The following is a 22,712-nucleotide window of genomic DNA, read 5'->3' as shown; positions in this document are numbered from 1 at the left end:
TGAAGGTTTCATTTTGGGAATAATAAATTTCCAGAGTAGTTTTTACTACTGATTTGGTTATACTGTTAGGAATGCATAGACAGATAATTATGAAATTATTGTGGGGTATAATAAGTTAACTGTGTACAGACGCTTCAGGTTACATACGGTTCAGGTTACAGACTCCACTAACCCAGAAATAGTACCTCGGGTTAAGAACTGCCATCGGCTCAGGGGCGAGAGGGGAAAAGCCGGGTGGATTACAGAGAGCCCCAAAGATCGTGGGAAGCAGCACTTCCTCAGCGGAGGAAGGAGAGGAGATGCAGGGGTCGGAGGAGGCAAGGCGGTGCCAGGACACCTTGCCTGAGCAAAGCGGGGAGGAGGGGGGCCCCCCATTACCCAAGCCTTCCTTGCGCAGTAGGCTTCCGCGCAGAGAGGGGAGGCGCAGACTGGGCCCCAAGAAATTACTCTGCTGGGGAAGGTTGAAGGGCCGCCCACTCTCAGATTCTGCCCGTGAATGAGCAAGACACGGAATAGAGGCGCTCTGCATTCTAAAGGTTTTGATCACTAAGAAGAAAGCTGGAAAACAGACTCTTGAGCCATATTTCCTGATTGCTCTCAAGCAACCAGCCGCTACCTCTAACAGTGGTGCTTCATGTTAAGAACAGTTTCAGGTTAAGAACGGACCTCCAGAAAGAATTACGTTCTTAACCTGAGCTACCATTGTATATTTGGACAACTTTTCTGCTGTACCTTATTGGAAGAAAAACAACCATTTTCTTAATTAGAATTTAAACAATTTATTTAACTAAAACAATAACATTATAGCATATATATCCATGTTTGTTAACTGATGTGGTTAACTTTTTTTTTTTTTAAATTCTTAGAATGAATTTTAGCATATATGAAAAACTTAAAATAAATCCTTACTTCCCAGTGAATAGCCGTTGGACTATAATGCAACTTAAAAAGAAAAATATATTTCGGAAGATTTTTCCTCCAAAAGCATTTTATTTTAGAAATCCAAATTAATTTTTTTAAAAATGTGATTTAAATCAAAGAAATCCATTTTTTAAAAAGGGGGTCATTGATTTTTAGCCACCCTGGTCTGATGTTGCGCAGCGTGAACCAGGATTCCCCAACCTGGTGCCCTCTAAATGTTCTGGACCATATGCTGCCTGGGGCTGGTGGGAGCATGTAGAAGGGGAACTGCCATGAACTATCACAGGCAAAGGCAAACCCAGCCCTCCAGCTGTTTTGGGACTACAGCTCCCATCATCCCTAGCAAACAGGACCAGCGGGTCAGGGGTGATGGGCATTGGAGTCCCCAAACAGCTGGAGGGCCGTGTTTGCCTCGGCCTGAACTATTGGGAGCCCAGCTTGGAGGAAGGTCCTATTTGCAGATGCAAGAGACGACTTTCTCCTGGTGGGGCTTGAAAAGAGGACCAGGCAAATTTGGGGAAGCAGAGAAGGCGATCAGTGCAGCATCTGTAGACCGGAAGAAGAACCAATCCATGAACTTGATTTGGTGGGATGACTTGGACCCCAGGAAATGTTGCATGTTTTTTTTCTTTAACTTTTGCAACTGATCGTTCCCGATATCTGGGAACGTTTGAGAATCCAATATTGTGCAGTAAAAGTTTTTGTGACTGTATTGTGCCTGATATGGCCAATATTTCCTCTTCGCTCTCAAGAGCAGTTAATTTGCCAGGCCTGGGCATTTGGCAGAGCAGGCAAGCAAATACTTTCTGCAACAGAAAATTTAATAAATAATCATACTGGGAGTGGTATTGTCTGTTTGTTATTATGGTATGTATTTTTGAGTTTTTATATTGTAAACCGCCCAGTGATCTTCGGATGAAGGGCAGTACAGAAATTTAATAAATAATAGTAATAGCCACAATGCCTAGATTCTGTTTGTTCATGGCAAGAAACAAAGTGCTTTAAATGAATGGTGTGTCTCCCAGTCCAGAGGATTTATTGAATCTTCTTTGGAGTGTTACTTTAAAAAAGAAGAAGAATTGATTGCAATAGATTTTACTCCAAATGATTTTTGCAAGAAGTCTATTTCTAGGCATGTGGGTTTTTTTTAGAGAAGACAAGTGGCAGATAGATGGCAACTGTTCTCTAGACAAGAAACATGACACTTTTCTTCATTTTATTCCCAGCAGAAGACATCCAAGCCTGGACACAACAAGGTAAGTCCTTGTCATGAATTCCTCGCGGCACTTTTAGTGGAATGCTCAGAGTCCCAGGTTCTTTAGTGCAGTATTTATTATTGTGAGCTCAATATATATACAAATATCTACAGAAGCAGTTCATCTAATCAGACAGAGTACCTGCACCTTGAGGCAAAAGAAGACTCCACACTCATCTACGCCACTCCACCACTATTGGACAGGCTTCAAATCAAATCAAAATGTTTATTCGGCTTTACGCCCATCATGAAACACAACACAACAAAACAAATCAAATAAAACAGCGGACTCGTACAAGCCACATGTAGTATAGCACAGTTTACAACTCACAAGGACAAATATCAGCCATTCATAAGAAAAAGTTTAAGATTAAGATTAAAATTTTTTAAAAAATTGCACTACACTAAAATCAGTATCTGATGTTGTTATAGAAAATTCTTATAACTATCAATAATCAGCTAACATTCCATTCCGTCTCTTGTACGAGAGGACGGCTGTTAGGAATTTAGCAACCTGTAGGGTAATATAAGGATCCACATCTTGAAGAAACCAGGCAAGCTGTAGGTCTACTGGTTTGTCAGCCATTGGCTGGATTATGGAGTTTAGTATGCTAGCACGGGCTGAACTGTACAAAGGGCAGATAAACATAACATGATATAGAGATTCAGATGTTTTCATTTCACAAGCACATGTTGAAGGGACTTGGCCCTTAGTGAATCTATGTCTCAGCACGTTTGTTGGAAAGACATTAAACCTAGTTCTAATGAAGGCATATCGGTGAGACGTGGCCATAAGCGATGTTAAGTAGGACGGAGTGCGGTAGATAGGGGTTATGCCGAAATTTAACGGCAAACAGGCTCCACCACCAGCTACAAAATTTTGGTATAGCTCTGCATCATCCAGCCTTTGATTTATACACCTTTTTGCCACATTTAGATCCAGTTTGAGCAATTCAGTGGGTGAGATCTCATAGTACTGCAATTTGGCAAGGATTTTTCCTGACCACAAATTTGTGAAGTCATCTTGCCACATGCATTGAATGAGATAGTGGTTCGGGAGTTTATGCCATAGGGATATCCAATAGATCAAAACTCTCCTCCTTATAACTAACTCCACTGACGGGATCTTCATTTCTAAACGAATAGCCGCGTTACTTACGCATGTTGGTAATTTTAAAAGTCGGCGTAAGAATTGGCTTTGAAGTGACTCTAATGGTGAGAGGTTTGCAAAGGCAGCCCATAAAGGTGCAGCATAGGCCATTGTGGCCATCACTTTGATGCTATACACTTTTAGGGCCGCAGGGATGAATAAGGCCCCCTCAGAGTAGAAAAAATGAAGGAGGGAGTGTGATAGGGCTTTTGTCTTGTTTTGAAGATATTCAACATGCGCTTTCCACCCTAAATTATATTGAAAATAAATTCCTAAATATTCCCTTTTAAACCGGTGACAGCCAATCACATTACTGCTGCGTCATTCTGACCCAGCACTTCCACAGAGAGTATTGGATCTGTAGCCTTATTGGAGTTCACTGATTGGGTCTGCATTGCTCCGGGACAGGAGGAAGGAAGCCAAATGACACCAAGGTTGATTCAAAGAAGAAAGAGTTTATTCTGCTCTCTGGATAGCAGAAGGTACTTGCGTGATCAAGTCCACAGCAAGTCCAAAGGAATTTTAGGTGGTTCACCGGGGAGTCCCCCGGTGTCTTCCGACACCGGTACGTTCTCCTGGTCAGTGTTATCAGCAAGCCAGATGTCTCTCCCTTTTTTTTAAATGATATTTATTAAAATTTCCAATAAAAACATACAAATACAAACAACAACAATAAAAACAAAACAAACAAAAAACAACAAGTATAATTTCAAACCTTGTTTTCTCAACCTATTTTCCCCGACTTCCTCATACCTCCCCGTTTTGTATTCTAATTTCATAATCCAATTAGCAAATCCATTCCCTTATTTCCCAAAAGTTTTTTAATTCCATTCCTTTTCTTGATCAAGATCTCTGAAAACCACATTATTTTTAAACCCCTGTCAAACTAGCATTCATTAATCTTATAGTATTTATTAAGGTAGTCTTTAAATTTCTTCCAATCTTCTTCCACTGTCTCCTTCTCCTGGTCTCGGATTCTGCCCGTCATCTCTGCCAGTCCCATATAGTCTGTCATTTTCATCTGCCATTCTTCCAAAGTGGGTAAATCTGGTGTCTTCCAATACTTTGCAATAAGGATTCTTGCTGCTGTTGTGGCATACAGAAACAAAGTTCTATCCTTCTTTAACACCACATGGCTAACCATACCCAGGAGAAAGGCCTCTGGTTTCTTCAAGAAGGTATATTTAAATACCTTTTTCATTTCATTATATATCTGTCAGAGCTGCCTCTAGGTCCCAGCTCACAGAGGACCAACGCTAGGCTGTAGTAATGTACAAAAGTCTTTATTGAAGTTCAGTTTCCATTTCAAAGCCACAGCGTGCAGCCCTACGTCTTAAACCCTAGATCGGCGAAGTCCCGTCTGAGTCACCTCCCCTATGACACCAGTTTAAGATCCTAACCCTGCTCCACCTTTTACGCTGCTCTCTCCTCCTCTGGGTCCTCCTGCCCGCTGGGGCATTGCCCTTTCTGGACTCTTCCGTCGCTGAGTCGCTTAGCTCCTCCCCCTCCCTCCGGCGGGCTTTAGGACCCGTTTCCCAATCCTCATTCTCTGCTGTCCCGCGCTCCTGTACATTTGAACTTGCCTCTCGCGCCAGCCCAGTGACCTTTCTCCTAACCGTTACAGTACTTTGGTCACTGCTTCCCTCTTCCGGGACACTGGCCGGATCTGACCTCTCCTCCGTTGTCCGACATTCTGATGGAGGCGTGGTCAGCCCTGCCTTATCTTCTCTCCCTGGTGGGGAATGCACTGGCCCCGATCCTTGGGACTCTTCCCCCCCACTCTGCTCTGGTGGGGAAGCTGGTCCTGATTTCCAGCTACTGCTCTGGGAGTCCCTGCTGCCCCCTTGCTCCTGGGGCATTCCCCTTGGGAACCCCCTACCCCTGGCCACTGGCGCCCCCTTCTGTGAATCTTCCGATTCGCTGGAGAGGCTCATGGAATCCCTCGGTCCACTGTCCTCTTCTCCTACGCTCCCCTCGGATTCTTCCCCTTCGCTCTCCATCTCCTCTCTTCCCTGTGCCTCTGCTCCTGAGCCCCTGACAATATCATTTCCCAGAAAGCCTTAATCCTTGGGCATGTCCACCAGAGGTGAAAGAATGAACCTTCATTTTCTTTACACTTCCAACATTTATTATCTGATAAGTGGTAAATTTTTGCAAGCTTGACTGGGGTCATGTACCACGTATAAATTATTTTCATAATATTTTCTCTCAAGGCGTTACACGCCGTGAATTTCATACCGGTGGTCCACAACTTTTCCCAGTCAGCAAACATAATATTGTGTCCAATATCTTGCGCCCACTTAATCATAGCTGATTTAACCGTTTCATCCTGCGTGTTCCATTTCAACAGCAAGTTATACATTTTTGACAAATTCTTAGTATTAGATTCTAACAGTTCTGTTTTCAATTTTGACTTTTCCACCTGGAAACCAATTTTCCTATCCAGCTTATACACCTCCATTAGTTGATAATAGTGAAGCCAATCTCGCACTTTGCCTTTTAGATTCTCAAAACTCTGCAATTTCCACTTATTGCCCTCCTGTTCTAGAATTTCACAATATTTTGACCATTTAGACTCCATATTAAGTTTTTTCAATGCCTTTGCCTCCATTGGTGACAACCACCTTGGAGTTTTATTCTCCAACAAATCTTTATATTTAATCCAAACATTATACAATGCTTTCCTGACAATATGGTTTTTAAAGCCTTTATGAACCTTAACCTTGTCATACCACAAATATGCATGCCACCCAAAAAAGTTATTAAAACCTTCCAAATCTAAGATATCTGTGTTCTCAAGAAGCAGCCAATCCTTCAACCAGCAGAAAGCTGCTGATTCATAGTAAAGTTTCAAGTCTGGCAGGGCAGACTTGCATCAGTTAAAATCTTAAATTTTATTCTGGGTTTTTTGCCCTGCCAGATAAATTTAGAGATATCTCGCTGCCATCTCTTAAAACACTCCATCTTATCAACAATTTGCAATGTTTGGAACAAAAATAACATTCTAGGCAATACATTCATCTTGATAGCTGTGATTCGACCAGACAAGGAAAGCTTCAAGTTTGACCAAATTTCTAGATCTTTTTTCACTTGATTCCAACATTTCTCATAATTATCTTTAAATAGATTCATGTTTTTAGCTGTCATATTAATCCCCAAATATTTTACACTCTTAACCACAGTTAAACCTGTTTCATTCTGAAACCTCTCCTTCTCCCCTGCTGTTAAATTTTTCTCTAATACCTTAGTCTTTGATTTGTTTAATTTAAATCCTGCCACTTGACCAAACTCTTGAATTAATTCCAAAACCCTTTCGGTGCTAGATTCTGGCTCTTGTAATGTAAGTACCAAGTCATCTGCAAATGCTCTCAATTTATATTGTCTCGCTCTGACCTGAACCCCTTTAACCAGCTGGTCTTTTCTTATCATGTTCAGCAAAACCTCCAGGACCGAGATAAAAAGTAGTGGGGAAATTGGGCACCCCTGACGTGTCCCTTTTTCTATCTTAAATTCTTCTGTAACTACATTATTTACAATTAACTTTGCTTTTTGTTCAGAATATATTGCGCCTATACCGTTTTCAAAACCTTGGCCTACCCCCATCCCATGGAGATTCTTCTTCAAAAAGGTCCAGGAAATATTGTCAAAGGCTTTCTCCGCATCCACAAATATCAGAACAGCTTTTGTGTTTATGTTAACTTCTAGCATTTCCAAAATGTCTATTATATTCCTTACATTGTCTGATAGATGCCTTCTCGGGAGAAAGCCCGATTGGTCCCTATGAATCTCCCCCATCAAAACTTTTTTCAGTCTCTTAGCTAAAATATCAGCAAAAATTTTATAATCCACATTTAGTAAGGAAATTGGGCGGTAGTTTTTAAGTTGAGTCTTTTCAGTCTCTGTCTTCGGTATAAGCGTGATATAAGCCTCTTTCCACGTTTCAGGTGCTTCTTTCCCCTCAAGAATTTCGTTGCAGACTTCCTTCAAAGGTTGTATTAGCCATTCTTTTAAAGTCTTATAATATTTGGAAGTCAGTCCATCAGGCCCCGGAGATTTGCCCAGTTGCATGTTTTGAATGGCACCTTCTATTTCTTGTTCAGTTATTTTCTGATTCAAAATTACTTTGCCTTCACTTGAAATTTCCTTCATCCCATTTTTCTCCAAAAATTGTTCTATGTCGGTGTCTTTTTGTGGCCCTTGTGCATATAATTGTTTAAAATATCTCTGGAAGCAGCTTCTAATTTCAATTGGATTGTTGATGTTCTTTCCATCCACTTCTAAATTTGTCACTGTATTTAGTTTCTGTCTCTTCTTCAATTGCCAAGCCAAAAATTTCCCACATTTGTCCGCTGATTCAAACGTTTTCTGTCTCATTTGTTTAATTTTCCATTCTATTTCTTGGTTCATCAGTTCCATATACTGAATTTGATATAATTTAATTTCTCTCAAGATCTCCTGAGACTTTGGTTTTGATCTTAATTTCTTTTCTCCTTCTTTATTTTTTTCCAAAATTTTATCCTTTTTCTCATTTTGGCTTTTCTTTTTTATTGCATTTTGTTGTATCAAGAAACCTCTCATAACCGCTTTGCTTGCGTCCCAGATTACTCTTTTTTCCACATTGGTCCTCATGTTAATCTCAAAGTAGTCTTTTAATGTTTTTTGGGCCTTTTTGCAGAATTCTTTGTCTCTGAATAATGTGTCATTCATCCTCCATCTGAAAGTGCCGGCTGTTGTTTGGTTCATCTCCATCTTCACGGCGTTATGGTCGGAGCAAGTTTTTGGGCAGATTTCCACTTTTTTTTATCTTTGATGCCAGTCCTCTAGTAACCCATATTTGGTCAATTCTAGTCCAGGTCACTTTGGCTTCAGAAAAAAAGATTCCTTCTCTTTCAAGAGGATATTTTATTCTCCAAATATCCACCAAGTCCATATTGTCAGTCATTTCAAAAAAGGTTTTTGGCAGTCTTCCATCTTTAGGGATCACTTGTCTTTGTGCTTTATCCATGTTTGTAGAAACTACTCCATTCATATCTCCCATCAAGATTACATTAGTGTCCAAATGATCCAACAGAATCTCATGCAACTTCTTAAAAAATTCAAATTTACCTTCATTCGGTGCATAAATTCCTAAAATCAAAAATTTCTGTCCTTGAACTTGAATTTCAATTGCCAGATATCTTCCTTGTTCATCTTTAAATATTTGTTTCGGCATCAATCTATCCTTTGCATATATGACCACTCCTCTTTTTTTCACTCTGTCTGATGAAATAAATTCCTGTCCTAATTTTTTATTAATAAGTAATTTTCTGTGTTTTCTTGTCACATGTGTCTCTTGCAAACAAATCAAGTCCAATTGTTGTTTCTGTAAAATATGAAAGACGTTCTTCCTCTTCCGAGGAATGTTCAAGCCATTGCAATTCCAACTCAATAGTCGCAAGGCCATGATGGGGTTATTTACTTATTCCTCCTACTGCTCCCAATTGTTGCTCTTCATCCGTTGGTGGCTGTAGTCCAAACGATAGATTTGCTAAGTCCAGTATTCCTTTTCCTGATAGTGTTGGCTCCTCTCCAATTTCCCCTTCCTTCACCAGGTCTTCTTCGTGGTCTCTCAAGAATTTGTCTTTATCGCTCAATGTCTTTATTTTGATTTTCTTTCCTCTGTATTTGAAAGATAGGCCTTGGGGGAATTCCCACCTAAAGAAGATTCTGCTTTTTTTCAGTAATAAAACCATGTCTTTGTAATCCCCTCTTGCATCTAAGATGGGCTTCGGAATATCTTTAAAAATCTCCACGAAGGAATCCTCAATTTGCAGTGTATTTTGATAGTGCAGATTTAAAATTTTATCTCTTTCCTCCTTTGATCCCAAAGTAATCAAGCAGTCTCTTGCCTTATTCTTTTTTTGTCTTATTCCAAGTCTGAATGCACTCACGATCTTGACCTCCTCCCCCTGCAGGCCCTCTTGCCAAAATTCAGAAAATTCTTTTGTAAGAAAGTCCACCAGATTGTCCTGTTCACTTTCCAGCACAAGTCTCAATCTTAAGCCGACTTGGCCACAGTGATCCATGCGACGGTCATCTCCAGGCTTGACTACTGTAATTTGCTCTATGCGGGGCTGCCCTTGAAGCTGTCCCAGAAACTCCAGCGGGTACAGAATGCTGCAGCGAGGCTCCTCATGGGGTCTCTGCCATGGGAGCATATTCACCCAGTGCTTTTCAAGCTGCACTGGCTCCCGGTGGAGTACAGGGTCAGATTTAAGGTGCTGCTTTTGACCTTTAAAGCCCTTCACGGCCTAGGACCCTCGTACCTATGGGACCGCCTCTCCCGGTATGCCCCACGGAGAGCCTCAAGGTCCATAAATAGCAACACCCTAGTGGTCCCGGGCCCTAAGGAAGTTAGATTGGCTTCAACCAGAGCCAGGGCCTTTTCAACTCTGGCTCCGGCCTGGTGGAACGCTCTGCCTCATGAGACCAGGGCCCTGCAGGATCTGATTTCTCTCCGCAGGGCCTGTAAGACAGAGTTGTTCCGCCTGGCCTTTGGCTTGGAGCCAATTTGATTCCCTCCCTCCCTCCCTCTCTCTCTCTCTCTCTCTCTCTCTCTCTCTCTCTTTTTTCTTTTCCTTCTCCTCCTGCGATGAGGCTACATTTTAATATTTTAATGTTCCATTATTTTAATGCTGTATTTTATTTTTGTTTTTAAGTTGTAATCATTCTTCTTGTTTTTATTATTGTTTGTAAGCCGCTCTGAGCCCGGCCTTGGCTGGGGAGGGCGGGGTATAAATAAAAAATTATTATTATTATTATTATTATTATTATTATTATTATTAAGTTGCGATCCCTCCTTTGCAGATCTATCATAGCAAAAGATAAGTCATGGTCCATCAGTTTCTTTTCAACCAGTGGTATTTTTCCCTGCGTTTCAGTTGCAATCTCCTTTGCCTCCTCGGCAATCTTTCGAGTAGTGGCTGATTCTTCTGAAAGTCTCCCAATATTCTGGGCATTAGCATTAACTTGTGTTCCCAGTTCTTTTAAACTAGAAGTGTTCAAGTCAAGTTTTTTTGAGATCTCGGCTACTTGTTTGCTTGTGTCAGTTCCTTGTCTCGTTAGAAGTTCCAAAGATTCATTTATTTTTCCAAGAGCTTTAGTCAAAGCATCTTCTGCAGACATAGTTTTGGATTTTATTTGCGAGGCCGCAGCTGCTCCTGTCACTGAGGCCCTTCTTTGTTGTGCAGTACTGTAGGTTTTGCCGGATCTGAGGTTTTTCTCCTGAGCCAGCTCTATCTTTCCTTTACCATCTGCCATGCCACTATCATGCCAGGCCAAGGTCAGTCTCACACTCCCGGATTTGTTTTTGCTAGTAAATTTCCAGTGGCTCAGCTTCTAGTTGCTTAGTTGTTTCCCACAAGGTAACAAAGTCTCCTCTAGAGGGGGGAATTCCCAGCCTGGTTTCACAGTTTTTACAACAGATATATTGTCTCAAGATTCCCCCCCATCTTTCATAAAGGAAGAAAAAATCCCCAGTTCCAACTCTTTTTCTAAATAGTTGCAAATATGTAGCAGTCTAAATAGAAGTCCTCAAAACTGTATCTTTCAAAGTTATTTTCAGGCTCACTCTTTTGACAGTTCAGAGTTCTTTTTCCTTACTTACAAAGCAGTCCGTCTCCAGGATACAAAAGACAGTGGGTAGAATTCAATCCTCTCCTTTCATGCAGGATATTTAATTCAGTAACAGTTCTCCCCGCCCCCGCCCCTGCCAGCTAAGTGGGGGGGGGGGGTTTAAATCTTATTTTTGAACAATGGATTTGTTATTCCAAATACAGGCTTCAAAGGTTTCAGCTTAATAGTCTCTTTGCTTTCTTCTATCTACAACGTGGGAAGACAGACTTCCTTTTTATGCCTTTCCCGTGGCGGTAAATCTTTTAAAAATTTAGAGTCCAATTTAAGCCTTTATTCCTACTCACGAGTAGATGCTTTCAGTTTCAATTTGCCGGAAGAAATCAGCGCTCTCTGATAATGGCGATGCGGCTTCACTCCATGGACTGGGTAGCGGCTCTCAGCACCACGTTCTCCCCGACACCGTTCCGGAGCCTTTAAAAAGGCTCTTTGGCAGTTGGGGGGGTCGCCAAGGTACCCGCCGAGCCTCCTTGTTTACAGGCTTCTCCACCTGTAATTTTTAAGGGTCCCCGCTTCGCCGTAGCGGCAGGACCCGAACCCGCAGAGCAGGCTTCTCCCGGAGCTCCGGGAGAAGTCCGCCATTAATCACTGGCGCCAACCGGAAGTCCAGCAAGCCAGATGTCTCTCGCACATGGACAGCTTGAGCGCATCCCACGCCTCACTTGCTGTCACCTTATCAGCTACGTAGACTAGCTGGCTGTCGTCCATTCCAAGGATGATCATAGCCAAAGCTTTCTCATCCTTTTCATCCTCCTCAGGGGGCTGCGGTGGATCTTCCACCACTTTCCACAGGCCCTCACGCTTGAGGAAGTGTTGCATGCGGACTGACCAGATGCTGTAGTTCATGGCCGTCAGCTTCTCCAGTAGCACGCCAGCTCTGGACTGCTCCATTGCTGCAGCTCCCCTCCAGCACCCATGGCTAGATAACAGCCACCTGTACTCATGCGCAGCAGAAGTGTGCTGGGCCCATAACCCTGTCACGAATTCCTCGCGGCGCTTTTAGCAGAAAGCTCAGAGTCCTAGGTTCTTTAGTGCAGTATTTATTATTGTGAGCTAAATATATATACAAATATCTACAAAAGCAGTTCATCTAATCAGACAGAGTACCTGCGCCTTGAGGCAAAAGAAGACTCCACACTCATCTACACCACTCCACCACTATTGGACAGGCTTCCCTTTTAAACCGGTGACAGCCAATCACATTACTGTGGAGGGAGGCTGGGGACACCTGTAAGAGGCTGCAGGTACAGGTATTAGTCCTCTAAAAAAGCGGGAAGAGCCTAGGGTCAGTGTATCTAGGACAAAAGTGTGTCATGAGAATGAAAGATGAGGCTGCTGGGTTAGACCAGCATCCTTATCTCACAGTGGCCAACCAGATGCCCATGGGAAACTGGAAAGCAGAATTCGAACACAGAGCCCTCTCCCCTTCCTGTGGTTTCCAGCAACTGGTATTCAGAAGCATTCCTGCCTCCAACAGTGGAGGCAGAGCAATTAGGACATGCTGAACTTGTCAACTTTCAAATTCCCCAAATGAGGAGTACTAAAGAGTTGTAATAGGGACGTGGGTGGTGCTGTGGGTTAAACCACTGTGCCGCTTGGGCTTGCCGATCGGAAGGTCGGCGGTTCGAATCCCTGCGATGGGGTGAGCTCCCGTTGTTCGGCCCCAGCTCCTGCCCACCTAGCAGTTCAAAAGCACATAGTGCAAGTAAATAATAATAATAATAATAATAATAATTTATTTATATCCCACCCTCCCCAGCTGAAGCCAGTACTGCTCCGGCTGGAAGGTAAACGGCATTTCCGTGTGCTGCTCTGGTTTCGCCAGAAGCGGCTTAGACATGCTGGCCACATGACCTGGAAAAACTGTCTGTGGAAGCGGACAAATGCCGGCTCCCTCGGCCTTAAAGCGAGATGAGCTTTAAGCCCAGAGTCGTTTGCGACTGGACTTAATTGTCAGGGGTCCCTTTACCTTTACCTTTAAAGAGTTGTAACGTGACTTGGGAATTCAGAAGATGTGTAAAATTGCATACAAATCATTAAAACAATTGCCTAGTACTTGCAATCTATTATTATTATTTAGTATTACCCGACATTTTCAGACGGTAAAATTGAAATTCTTTGGTTTTCCAAAAGCAGTTGATGTAGCTGGTGGGGTCTCCTCCCTGTGACTCACCCAAACCTTCCCCAACCCTTAGAACGCCCTCTATAGATACTATGGACTCAAGCTGCGGGATTCCAGGAGCGCAGAGACAGTCCACCAGTACCTGCACTTACTCCTGAGGTTGCCTCTCGAAGAGGAAGCAGACAGAGAGGTGAGTGAATGTGTGGGATGTCAGGGGGGAGGAGAGCCAGTGGGACTGGGACTGCGCTCACACGGAGACTGTCCTGGAAGAGCCTCCTCCTTCTGAACCCTCCTGATTCAAGCGCCTCCCCAGGCTGCTCCCCAGTGTCCCACCACCACAATCCAGGGTCCCCCACTCTTACTCATCCAGCCAGTCCCTGACATTACCCCACCAGCCCTCTGTCCTGATTTCCGGATTGGTCTCTGCTCATGACCTTCCTCCCTCCAAGGATTTTGTGCCCACCCACTCACCCCCTCAAAGCCTCTTACAGGAGCAACTGCTTTTCAGCATTCAACATATCTGGGCAGATTTGTTTAGTTTTGGGTTAGATCAGAGCAGCCAGCAAGTGGCCCTCAATGCCTTTCTTGGCAGCCCTCAGCAAGCTTGGAGGCACCCCTACACACCTGTAGGCCTTGCACTGCCTTCCCAAAGCTGGGTAAGGAGGTGCTGGGCTTGGGGAAGGAGGCAGGTGTGATCTGTCAGGGTCCTAGAGTCCTCAGTTAGCTCTTTCCCACCTTTGGCAAGAAGGTGGGAAGGCTCTAGGTCCCGCCAGAGCCTCGTGCCTCCTTCCCAAAACCCAGCGCCTCACCTGCCTACCTTTGGGAAGGCAGCATGCGGGCTGGGGCGTGTGTGTCAAATTGTGGCCTTGCTCCCCTCTCCCACACGACAAGTCAGTGTGCGGCCCACAGGTTCTGTGCTGAACTACTCTTGTGGCCCACTTGGTATGAGAAATTGGAGCACCCTGGTTTAGATGGTGCATATTCCTGCTCTGGCGCCTTTGGGTGAGTGGTGGATTACAAATACTTCCAGGGAATAAATGATGCATTTTAATGTAGTTGAGTGTTTAATGAAGCCAAGAACTGTATCACAAGATTTGAAAATGTCGGAATGCAAGGCATCCTTGCGTTGCAATCTGCACGAGTCTGGGAGGTGTGGTCTGGTCAGTTCACATCAGAATCCACAGAAATATCGTTCTTCAAACCACCCCTATTATTATCCGGGATGAAAGGATCTCTTCAAATTGGTTCTCTAAGTGTCTCATTTCTCCATTCTTAAATTTGGTTCCCCACATTTCGCAGGAATCTGCTTACAGAATCACATTTATCCTCCATCCCTCATGATCAGCTTAGCTTAATGGTTGCCATCAATTTCATTTTAATTGATTTTATTTAATTTTTATAATGAAATGTTTTTAGAATGTTGTACTATTTTATTGTTGTTAGCCGCCCTGAGCCCAGCTTTGGCTGGGGAGGGTGGGATATAAATAAAATTTATTATTATTATTATCACTAATTGCAATCAAGAAAACGACATGTTTGACGTGCCTCATTCTCCCTAGGGAATTTCTGAGGCTATCGGTGTGGCTTCAAGCACCCATATTTCACAGGTGCTGATGGCAGTGCGGGACTTCGGCCACGCAGCCATTGCAAGGAATACTGAGACGTCTGAGGTAAGGGTGTGAAGTGAGGAAGGAGCGTAGCAAGAGTGTAGGTCAGCCATCCCCAGCCTGGTGCCCCTTCCCCATCCGTGTGTTTTGAATTGGAACTCCCATCAGCCCCTGACAGCATGGCCAATGGTTAGACGAAGATCCTGGCGGATTGGATCCTTAGCGGCTCTTTACATCCACACCAAAGCATGTTGGAAAAGAGCGAATCCTGCCCCATTTCCAAACATGCTCTTTTTCAAGGGATGGGATCCTTACCATTCCAAAAAGGCAATTGGATCTGCTCTCAGTATGGAAGCCAGACAGCTTCCTCTGTGGGTATGTCTCAGTCATCCTTCTGAAGTGGGCTCCAGCAGTCCTGTCTCTGTGGCTCCAGATCCTAGATCTGATCTGATCCCTTGGCTCAGTCAGTCAGTCAAACAGATTCGTTAGAAACCATTGGTCACCCCCCAAAGTACACTGACCCCTGTTTTTAGGTTGGTTGTCAGATGGTTGGTTGGCATTTCTTCAATAGTGGAAGCTAATGGGGACCCCCAAGGGTCATCTAGTCCAACCCCCTCCGATGCAGGAATCTTAAGCATCCCTGAGAGATGGCCATCCAACCTCCAACGAAGGAGAGTCCACAACCTCCCAAGGGAGAGTGTTCTGCTGTCAGAAAGCTTTGAATGAAGAACCTCTTAGAGTTTGGAAGAGGGGACACCTCTCCAACTGAGGGGAGGGAGCAGAACCCAAGAGAGAAGGCAGGCGGCAGGCTGGGAGAGGCAGAGAGAAAGAGGGGAGAGGTTTCAGCTGCATCCCCTGCCAAATTTGCTCTCGTGCAAGAGTTCTTCTGCCTTACGGGAGTGCCTGCTGGCCCCATTCAACTATGTTCTAGAGTAGACCCACTGAATTTAATGAAGATGACTAAGTTAGGCCCATTCATTTCGACAGGTCTACTTGAAGCAAAGCATAGTTGAGTGTCGCTCTCTGTGTTCACCTCCATATATTTGTCAATTAAGCGAATTATTACAAAGGCATGTGAGGAGAATCAGAACTTACAGGGTTAAACAGTTCTGTGTGACGTCTCACATTCTGAGGCGTGGTTATGTTCACATACGGGAATCTTTCTTTGTGTGTGAGTTTCTTTCGTTTTTGGCTGAGAGGCGAAATGATGTCTGCTCTTTCGCCGGGCTGATTTATGATGTTTTTCTACTCATTAAAAGACTGTTGGAGTTTAGCAAGAAGCCTGCATTCAGTCTGATTTATTATCCACACACAAGGCAACAGTTTCTGCCGCTGCAAAACTCTGCTGAGGACTTTGCTAAGAGAGCTAAGGGAGCTCAAGTTTTCTATCGGCACAGACGTCCATCGGCGCAGCAGAAGTGTACTGGGCGCCATCTTATCTCACAAGGCATAGTAACTGCGTGTGGATCTAACAGTTCCATAACCTGAGGGGGCCTTGGGGTCATGTGCCCCCGACTCTCCAATTCTCCAACCCAGCTGGAAGGAGATCAGATCCTTTTCCTTCCACTTTCAGTTAACTTCCCTCAAGCTTCCGGTCTCCGTTTTGCAACTGTGCTAGAGGAGAAGGGAGCAGGAGCCGATGAGTCCAAGGCTCATTCACACAATAATAAACCATAGTTTATCACAGAGGTAACCAAAATGGTGCCCTTCAGATGCTACAGACTGCCACTCCCATCCCTCCTGACCTCTGGCCATGCTGGCTGAGGCTGATGGGAGCTAGAGGCCAACCTATGTTGATGCCCTCTGGTTTATTGTTACATCTGAACGCAGCCCTGAACTCTCTTGTGCTCTGCCATCCAAGAGAAATGAAACCCAGGAGTGTGGTACCTCTGGATTTTTGCTGTGAGTTGGTAAATGACCAAGGAAATTTCCCAACCCTCACTATGGAGAAGATGAGCAGATCCACCTGGTTCATTTTAATTTTTAAAAAGCAGCTCCCATGGAAAAGAGCACCAGTGGTCAGTCTACCCTACACTGTCCTGCACTTTCTCCCTGGTTGACTGACCGAACCCAAAGAGAACACCTTCATGGTTCCTCATCATCCTGGGGGGAAAGTGACCAGTGGGGTGTCACAGGGTTCTGTCCTGGCCCGTTGTTGTTCCACGTTTTTTTAAAATAAAAGACTTGGATGAAGGAATTGAGGGGATGCTCATCAAATTTGCAGATGACACCAAACTGGGAAGGGTAGCCAATGCCACAGAAGACAGAATCGGGATTCAAGATAACCTTAACAGATTGGAGAACTGGGCCCAAACTAACAAAATGAAATTCAATAGGGTCAAATGTCAGGCTCTACATTTAGGCAGGAAGAACCCGATGCACATATATAGGGTGGGGGAGCCCTGGCTTGCCAGCAGTTTGAGTTTCCTAATTTGTAAGTCTGCACAACAACTTGTTGTTGTTGCTTAGTCGCTTAGTTGTGTCCGACTCTTCATGACCCCCTGGACCAGAGCACGCCAGGCACTCCTGTCTTCCACTGCCTCCCGCAGCTTGGTCAAACTCATGCTGGTAGCTTCAAGAACGCTGTCCAGCCATCTCGTCCTCTGTTGTCCCCTTCTCCTTGTGCCCTCCACCTTTCGCACAACAACTTACTGACTACTAATATTTTCCCAGCTGCTAAAAGGTCCCAACTAAATGGTGATTTGTCTCCAATTGCACTTAAGGTTCCCAAACTCACTTTCCCCATCCTTTCCCTCCAGAATACTAGCGAGACGAATGCCAGTATCACCGTCATCCTTTGCTGTGGTCAAATGGCATCCGGGGCACGGCAGGATGACCTCCCCCTTTTTATAGACCTCATCACAGAGGAGCTCCTCTTCCAATTCCAGAACAGCAGGAAGGTATGGCTCTGATTATCACACGGACTCCTGTTGTTTGTTCTCTCAGCTATACCATACTTTTCCGTGTATAAGACGAGGTTTTTTTTTTTATTATTAAAAAATGATGTTTAAAAATGAGGGTCATCTTATACACAGAGAGTGCATAGGAGGGACGTGGGTTTGGTTGCCGCTGCAAGCCGGAGATAGTCAACAGCTATTGTGTGCGTTATTGGTGGCTGCGGCAAGGGGTGGTGTTGATTGGCTGTCGCTGCGGAAATTGGGAATGCGATTGGCGGTTTCTGCCGGCGAGGGACAGACAATAGGTGGGTTTTGCGACATGTGTGAGTGGCAGCATAGGTTCAGCGGGTGAGCAATTTTTGGAATCCCCTCCCCCAAATAGCTGAACACCTGTGGGTAATCCTACCCCCGAAAAGCTCAGCAACTCTGGGCAATCCTTCCCCCATTTTCTTAATTTGGAGTCCCCCCAAATAGGGGGTGTCTTATACTCGAAAAAATATGGTATATTCTGCCTTTCTCCTGTCATACGTCTCCAGGAGGTGTGCAACCATTTCCCCCGTGGTCACCATCCAGGCACTGAGCAGACCTCCTGAGCTCCATCAAGGTCCTTGCACCACATGCCTTCAGACTGTGCCCTAGGGCAGGGTTTTTGGCTTCATCCACCGAAGGGTTGTAGACTGGGGTGTATACTGGCTCCACACTTAGGACCAGATGGGGCATTACAGTGGTACCTTGGTTCTCAAACTTAATCCATTCTGAAACCAAAGCGTTCCAAACCAAGGCATGCTTTCCCATAGAAAGTAATGCAAAATGGATTAATCTGTTCCAGACTTTTTTTAAAGAAACCCTAAAACAGCAATTTAACATGAATTTAACTATCTAACAAGACCACTTCTGGGTTAGGGTTAATTTTTGGACTGGTATCTGAAGAAGTGTGCATGCACATGAAAGCTCATACCTGGAACTAACTTAGTTGGTCTTTAAGGTGCTACTGGAAGGAATTTTTTGTTTTTGGATTGGGTTAGTGTTAGGGTAAGGATTAGAATTAGGATTAGGTCAGTGTGGCTTTATGTTTCCTTGTGATTTTGATTCAAACTCAATTTTATAAAATCCCTTCTCCTTTCAGAATGAGGCTTTGAAGAAGAGCTTTATGAAGGCAGCAACTCTAACAACCAAGGCGCTTGTGCAATCGAATGTGGGATATGTCACCTTCCCCCACAAAGACGAGCTCACCTTCTGCATCACAGTGAGTAAAAAGAAAAAGAAAAAAAGGGGGGGAATCTCCTGGGGTTTCTTTTCAGAGCGTTTTTTCTTAAAAATAGCTGTGTAGGTCTAGCTCTGGGTTGCATGTTCTGATCATCTGGCCCCAAACCATTTCTGGGTGGTCACGTTCTGCTCCAACTCAAGTTTCCAAACCCACTTGAAAGGCAGCCCTACATTGTGGCAACCTCAGCAGGATGTCACCAGTGCCTAAGTAAAAGAGGCTAGGTTCTCCCAGGAGGAGAGGGCTGTCGATGGCTCCCAGCCATGATTGCTATGTTCTACCTCCACAGAGGAAGGAAGCAATGTTTCTGAATATAGTTGCTGGAAGCCACAGGCGGGGAGAGGGCTCTTGGGCTCATGGTCTGCTCCCTGGTTTCTCACAGACGTCTGGTTGGCCACTGTGAGAATGCTGTGAGGATGCTGGACTAGATGGGCCCTTGGCCTGGTCCAGAAGGCTGATCTTATGCTGTTCTTATGCGGTAGAGCTCTGCCCAGGAGAAAAAGGGATCTTATTCCCAGATCCAGGAAGCCCACTCTCCTCCCCTAGGAGGACCCACTTGCCAATTGCAAAGAAGTTGTCAAGTGGGCTGGATAGAGAGCACAACTCAGGGCTTGGTGTGGTGGCAGGGATGGCGCCTCCAGTTCCCTGACATGCTGTGTGCTTCCCCACCACAGGAGGTCATCAAAGAGGAGCCAATGGCATCACTCACCATCTTACACTCCGCAATGGAAACGATCATTCGCATGACGTAAGTACGGCCAGACACAGTACATATTTCTTCACCAGGTTTATGGACTGGTGGGTGCTGATCCTTTCCTCTCCCCTTCTTTCTCTTTTCAGTGCCTTGAGACCATGCATGGACCCCCTGCTCCGGTCTCAGCTGCTACAAAAAACCATCAGGAAGGTCTTCCAATTGCCATCATTGCAGGTTACGAAGGTCAAAGCTGGGAGCTCCGTGCCGGCAACACAGAGCCAGGTGACTGGACCTTCTGCTTCTGGAGGAAAATGGGGTTGCCAGGTTAAAGGATTTGAGGGCAAAGAGTCTGAGCCGTGTAAGCTGCAAAGAATGCTGCCCGAGACACTTGACCCATCACAATGATGTAACAGCCAGAGACTTGGGGTGTATATTTTTGATTTTAATCCTGTTTCCATATTTATTGCATTTCACCTTTGGCTAGAATGCATCCACGAATGATTCCTGCATGCCTGCATTTTGTGACTCTCATGCCTCCCTCCTACTCTACATTTAATTTTATTTGTTTGCTTGTTTGTTTATATGCTGCCCATCTGACTGGGTTACTCTAGCCACTCTGGGTGGCTTCCAACAAATTAAAACACAGCCAGACATCAAATATTTAAAACTTCCCTATGCAGGGCTGCCTTCCGATGTCTTCAGATGGAAGTATAATGATGTATCTCTCTGACATCTGATAGGAGGGTGTTCCACGGGGTGGGCCCCACCACCAAGAAGGCCCTCTGCCTTGGAACACCCCAAGGAAGTTGAGCCCAGTGTGGAGTCCTGTATCTTTATATCGCATGACCTGTAACCTTACATACATCAAGAAACGTTTGATGTTTATGACTCTTTGTGTGCCTTGCTTGAACCCCTGCATAAGCTTTGTTACGAATTTGGACTAGAAGGCTCCAGAGCGGACTTCCGGGTTGGCGCCATCGCCGAATGGCGGACTCCCTCCGAGCTCCGGAGGGAGTCTGCTCGGCAGGGGCTGGGTTCTACCGCGCCGGCGACGCGGGGACCCTCAAAAACCATGGGCGCTGAAACCCATGGGCATGGTGACTCGGCTGGCACCGTTTGCGCCCCCCCGACCACGCGAAGGAGCCTTTTTAAAGGCTGCGGAGCGGGTGACGGGGGGTGGTGGTGCTGTGAGTCCTCCGCTTCCCCTGCCGAGCGAAGCTGCATGCCATTTGGCGGAGAGCGCTGACTTCTTCCATTGAAAATCTGGACTTAAAAGAACAACCCGTGAGTAATTGGAATTTGGATTAAAAAGGGGAATAATTTTTTTCTTAAATTCGGAGCGAGCGGGGGAGGTATAAAAAGGAAGTCAACCTCCCCCCTGTTGTAGAGGAGCTAAAGCAAAGGACCTGATAACTAAGATCGAGCGCAACCTTTTCTTTTTGATAAAGTTATTAATTTCGCGATGGAAAACTATAAGCTGGGCTGGAGGAGAAAAGTGGAATGTGAATTAAAATACAAACCCCCCGGGAAACCCCGGGAGCGATCCGTGAGAGCGCCTGGAGAGGAGAAATAGAGGTTTTGACAGCTGTCAAAGGAGCTGCCAAAACTGAAGAACAAAAAGAGAACTTTGTTACGAGGACTTTGCTGGTTACATTTGTTATAAATTGGATATAAACTGTTTAAAAAAAGGAATAATAAGTTACTTTGACTGGTGGGTGAGATCGGGAATGAAACTGAGTTACTATAATCCCTCTAGAGGAGCTGTGGGTTATTACAAGTATCGTTGGCATGGAATTTGAATCGGACATTTTATCTCCTGGGAAACTGCAGAAATGGAACACTATTTTGTCTACAGAGGTCTACACACTAAAGGAGACAATAGATTTATCTATTGAAGAATGGAAGGGACTTGACGTAATGTTTTGTTCCTGAATAACAAAGCCTCTGTAGAGGAATTACAAGCTTTTTGGAATTAGAACATTTGTGCAGGAGAGCAGGGGGGGAAAAGAAAAAAAAAAAAAGAGGAGAAGAGAGAACAACAAGAACAACAAGAAAAACAAGAACTGGACAAAGTTGGAAGATAGATCCTTTCTAAGATTGGACATTTGAAATTAAAGATGATTAAAAGACGGTAAAGATTACTAAAAAGACGGCAAAGTGGACTGATGAAGGATTATGGCTTAGATTATGGTTCAGATGTGGGAGCTCCAGGAGACAGTGGATTTGATGGACATTGGGAACGCAACCGGGAAAGGGGGGAGGGAAATTTGGAATCCAAAGGGTGTTAAATTATATTTTATTCTTTTTTTAATTCTTTTATGTTAATCTGTACCTTATATTAAAGAGGGGAACTCGTGGAAGGGAACAGGTCGATTTTAGGGGATGGGGAAATATTTTTTAAATTGGGTTAATGATAATAATTTTAAAATTTGGGGTAAGAATTTGTTGAATCTATTTGAAAGAATTGGAATACAAGAGGGGGCGGGGAGGGGGAAGTCCTGGAAAGATGATATTGAAAATAAGGCCTTAAATTTGGATGTTTTTCTTTCTTTTGTTATATTTGAAAATCTTTAATAAATATTATTAAAAAAAAAAAAAAATAGAAGGCTCCAGAGCATATGGGATTTCCATGGGGGTCTTCAGCTTCTAACTGCTTTTGCTTCTCTCCTTCCAGGACTGTTATCAAGAGACGATCGACATCTGGCTCAACATGCTCACCAGCTTGCTGTCGGAGGCCCCCTCTCTGGAGACGCTGCAGAAGATATTAGTGGTAAGGGAGTCCCCAAGGTGTCAGAGCAGGGGGAAGCAGCAGCTCCCATGCCGGAGGACAGACCCTCTTGAAATGATTGCACGGGGGGCATCTGTGGTCAACTCGCTGGTTGTGGGTGCTGATGGTCAAGTGGGCCTCTGTTCTGCTAGCAATGCTTGTGCAAGGCACACAAGATATGTCCTCTGCTGATGGCATATGGGGAAGGGCCGTGGCTCGGGGCAGAGCATCTGTCTTACATGCCCAAGGTCCCAGGTTCAGTCCTCAGCATCTCCAGTGGGGCTGGGAAAAGGCTCTCTGTCTGAAAGGCCAAAGGGCCAACTGCCAGCCCTCATTACCTGTGGATCAATGGCTGGGCTTGGTC

General features: G+C 44.7%; 1 protein-coding gene across 1 annotated transcript in view; it reads left to right on the top strand.

The window, feature by feature from the left end:
• LOC307219539 (maestro heat-like repeat-containing protein family member 1) overlaps positions 1–22,712 on the top strand; it is a gene marked incomplete at its 5' end in the record, with an annotated part of 132,738 nt that overhangs the window by 5,674 nt on the left and 104,352 nt on the right. Inside the window, 8 exons of the mRNA XM_079982797.1 lie at positions 2,148–2,177; positions 13,193–13,309; positions 14,679–14,789; positions 17,486–17,626; positions 18,750–18,869; positions 19,562–19,635; positions 19,728–19,863; positions 22,256–22,351. Of these exons, the coding sequence (XP_079838923.1) occupies positions 2,148–2,177; positions 13,193–13,309; positions 14,679–14,789; positions 17,486–17,626; positions 18,750–18,869; positions 19,562–19,635; positions 19,728–19,863; positions 22,256–22,351 (825 nt within the window). The remainder of the gene's footprint in view (positions 1–2,147; positions 2,178–13,192; positions 13,310–14,678; positions 14,790–17,485; positions 17,627–18,749; positions 18,870–19,561; positions 19,636–19,727; positions 19,864–22,255; positions 22,352–22,712) is intronic.

Source organism: Podarcis cretensis, assembly GCF_951804945.1.
Source record: "Podarcis cretensis genome assembly, chromosome: 7".
NCBI lineage: Eukaryota > Metazoa > Chordata > Lepidosauria > Squamata > Lacertidae > Podarcis > Podarcis cretensis.
Note: the sequence above shows the minus strand (reverse complement) of the source record. Positions and strands in the feature narration are given on the sequence as shown.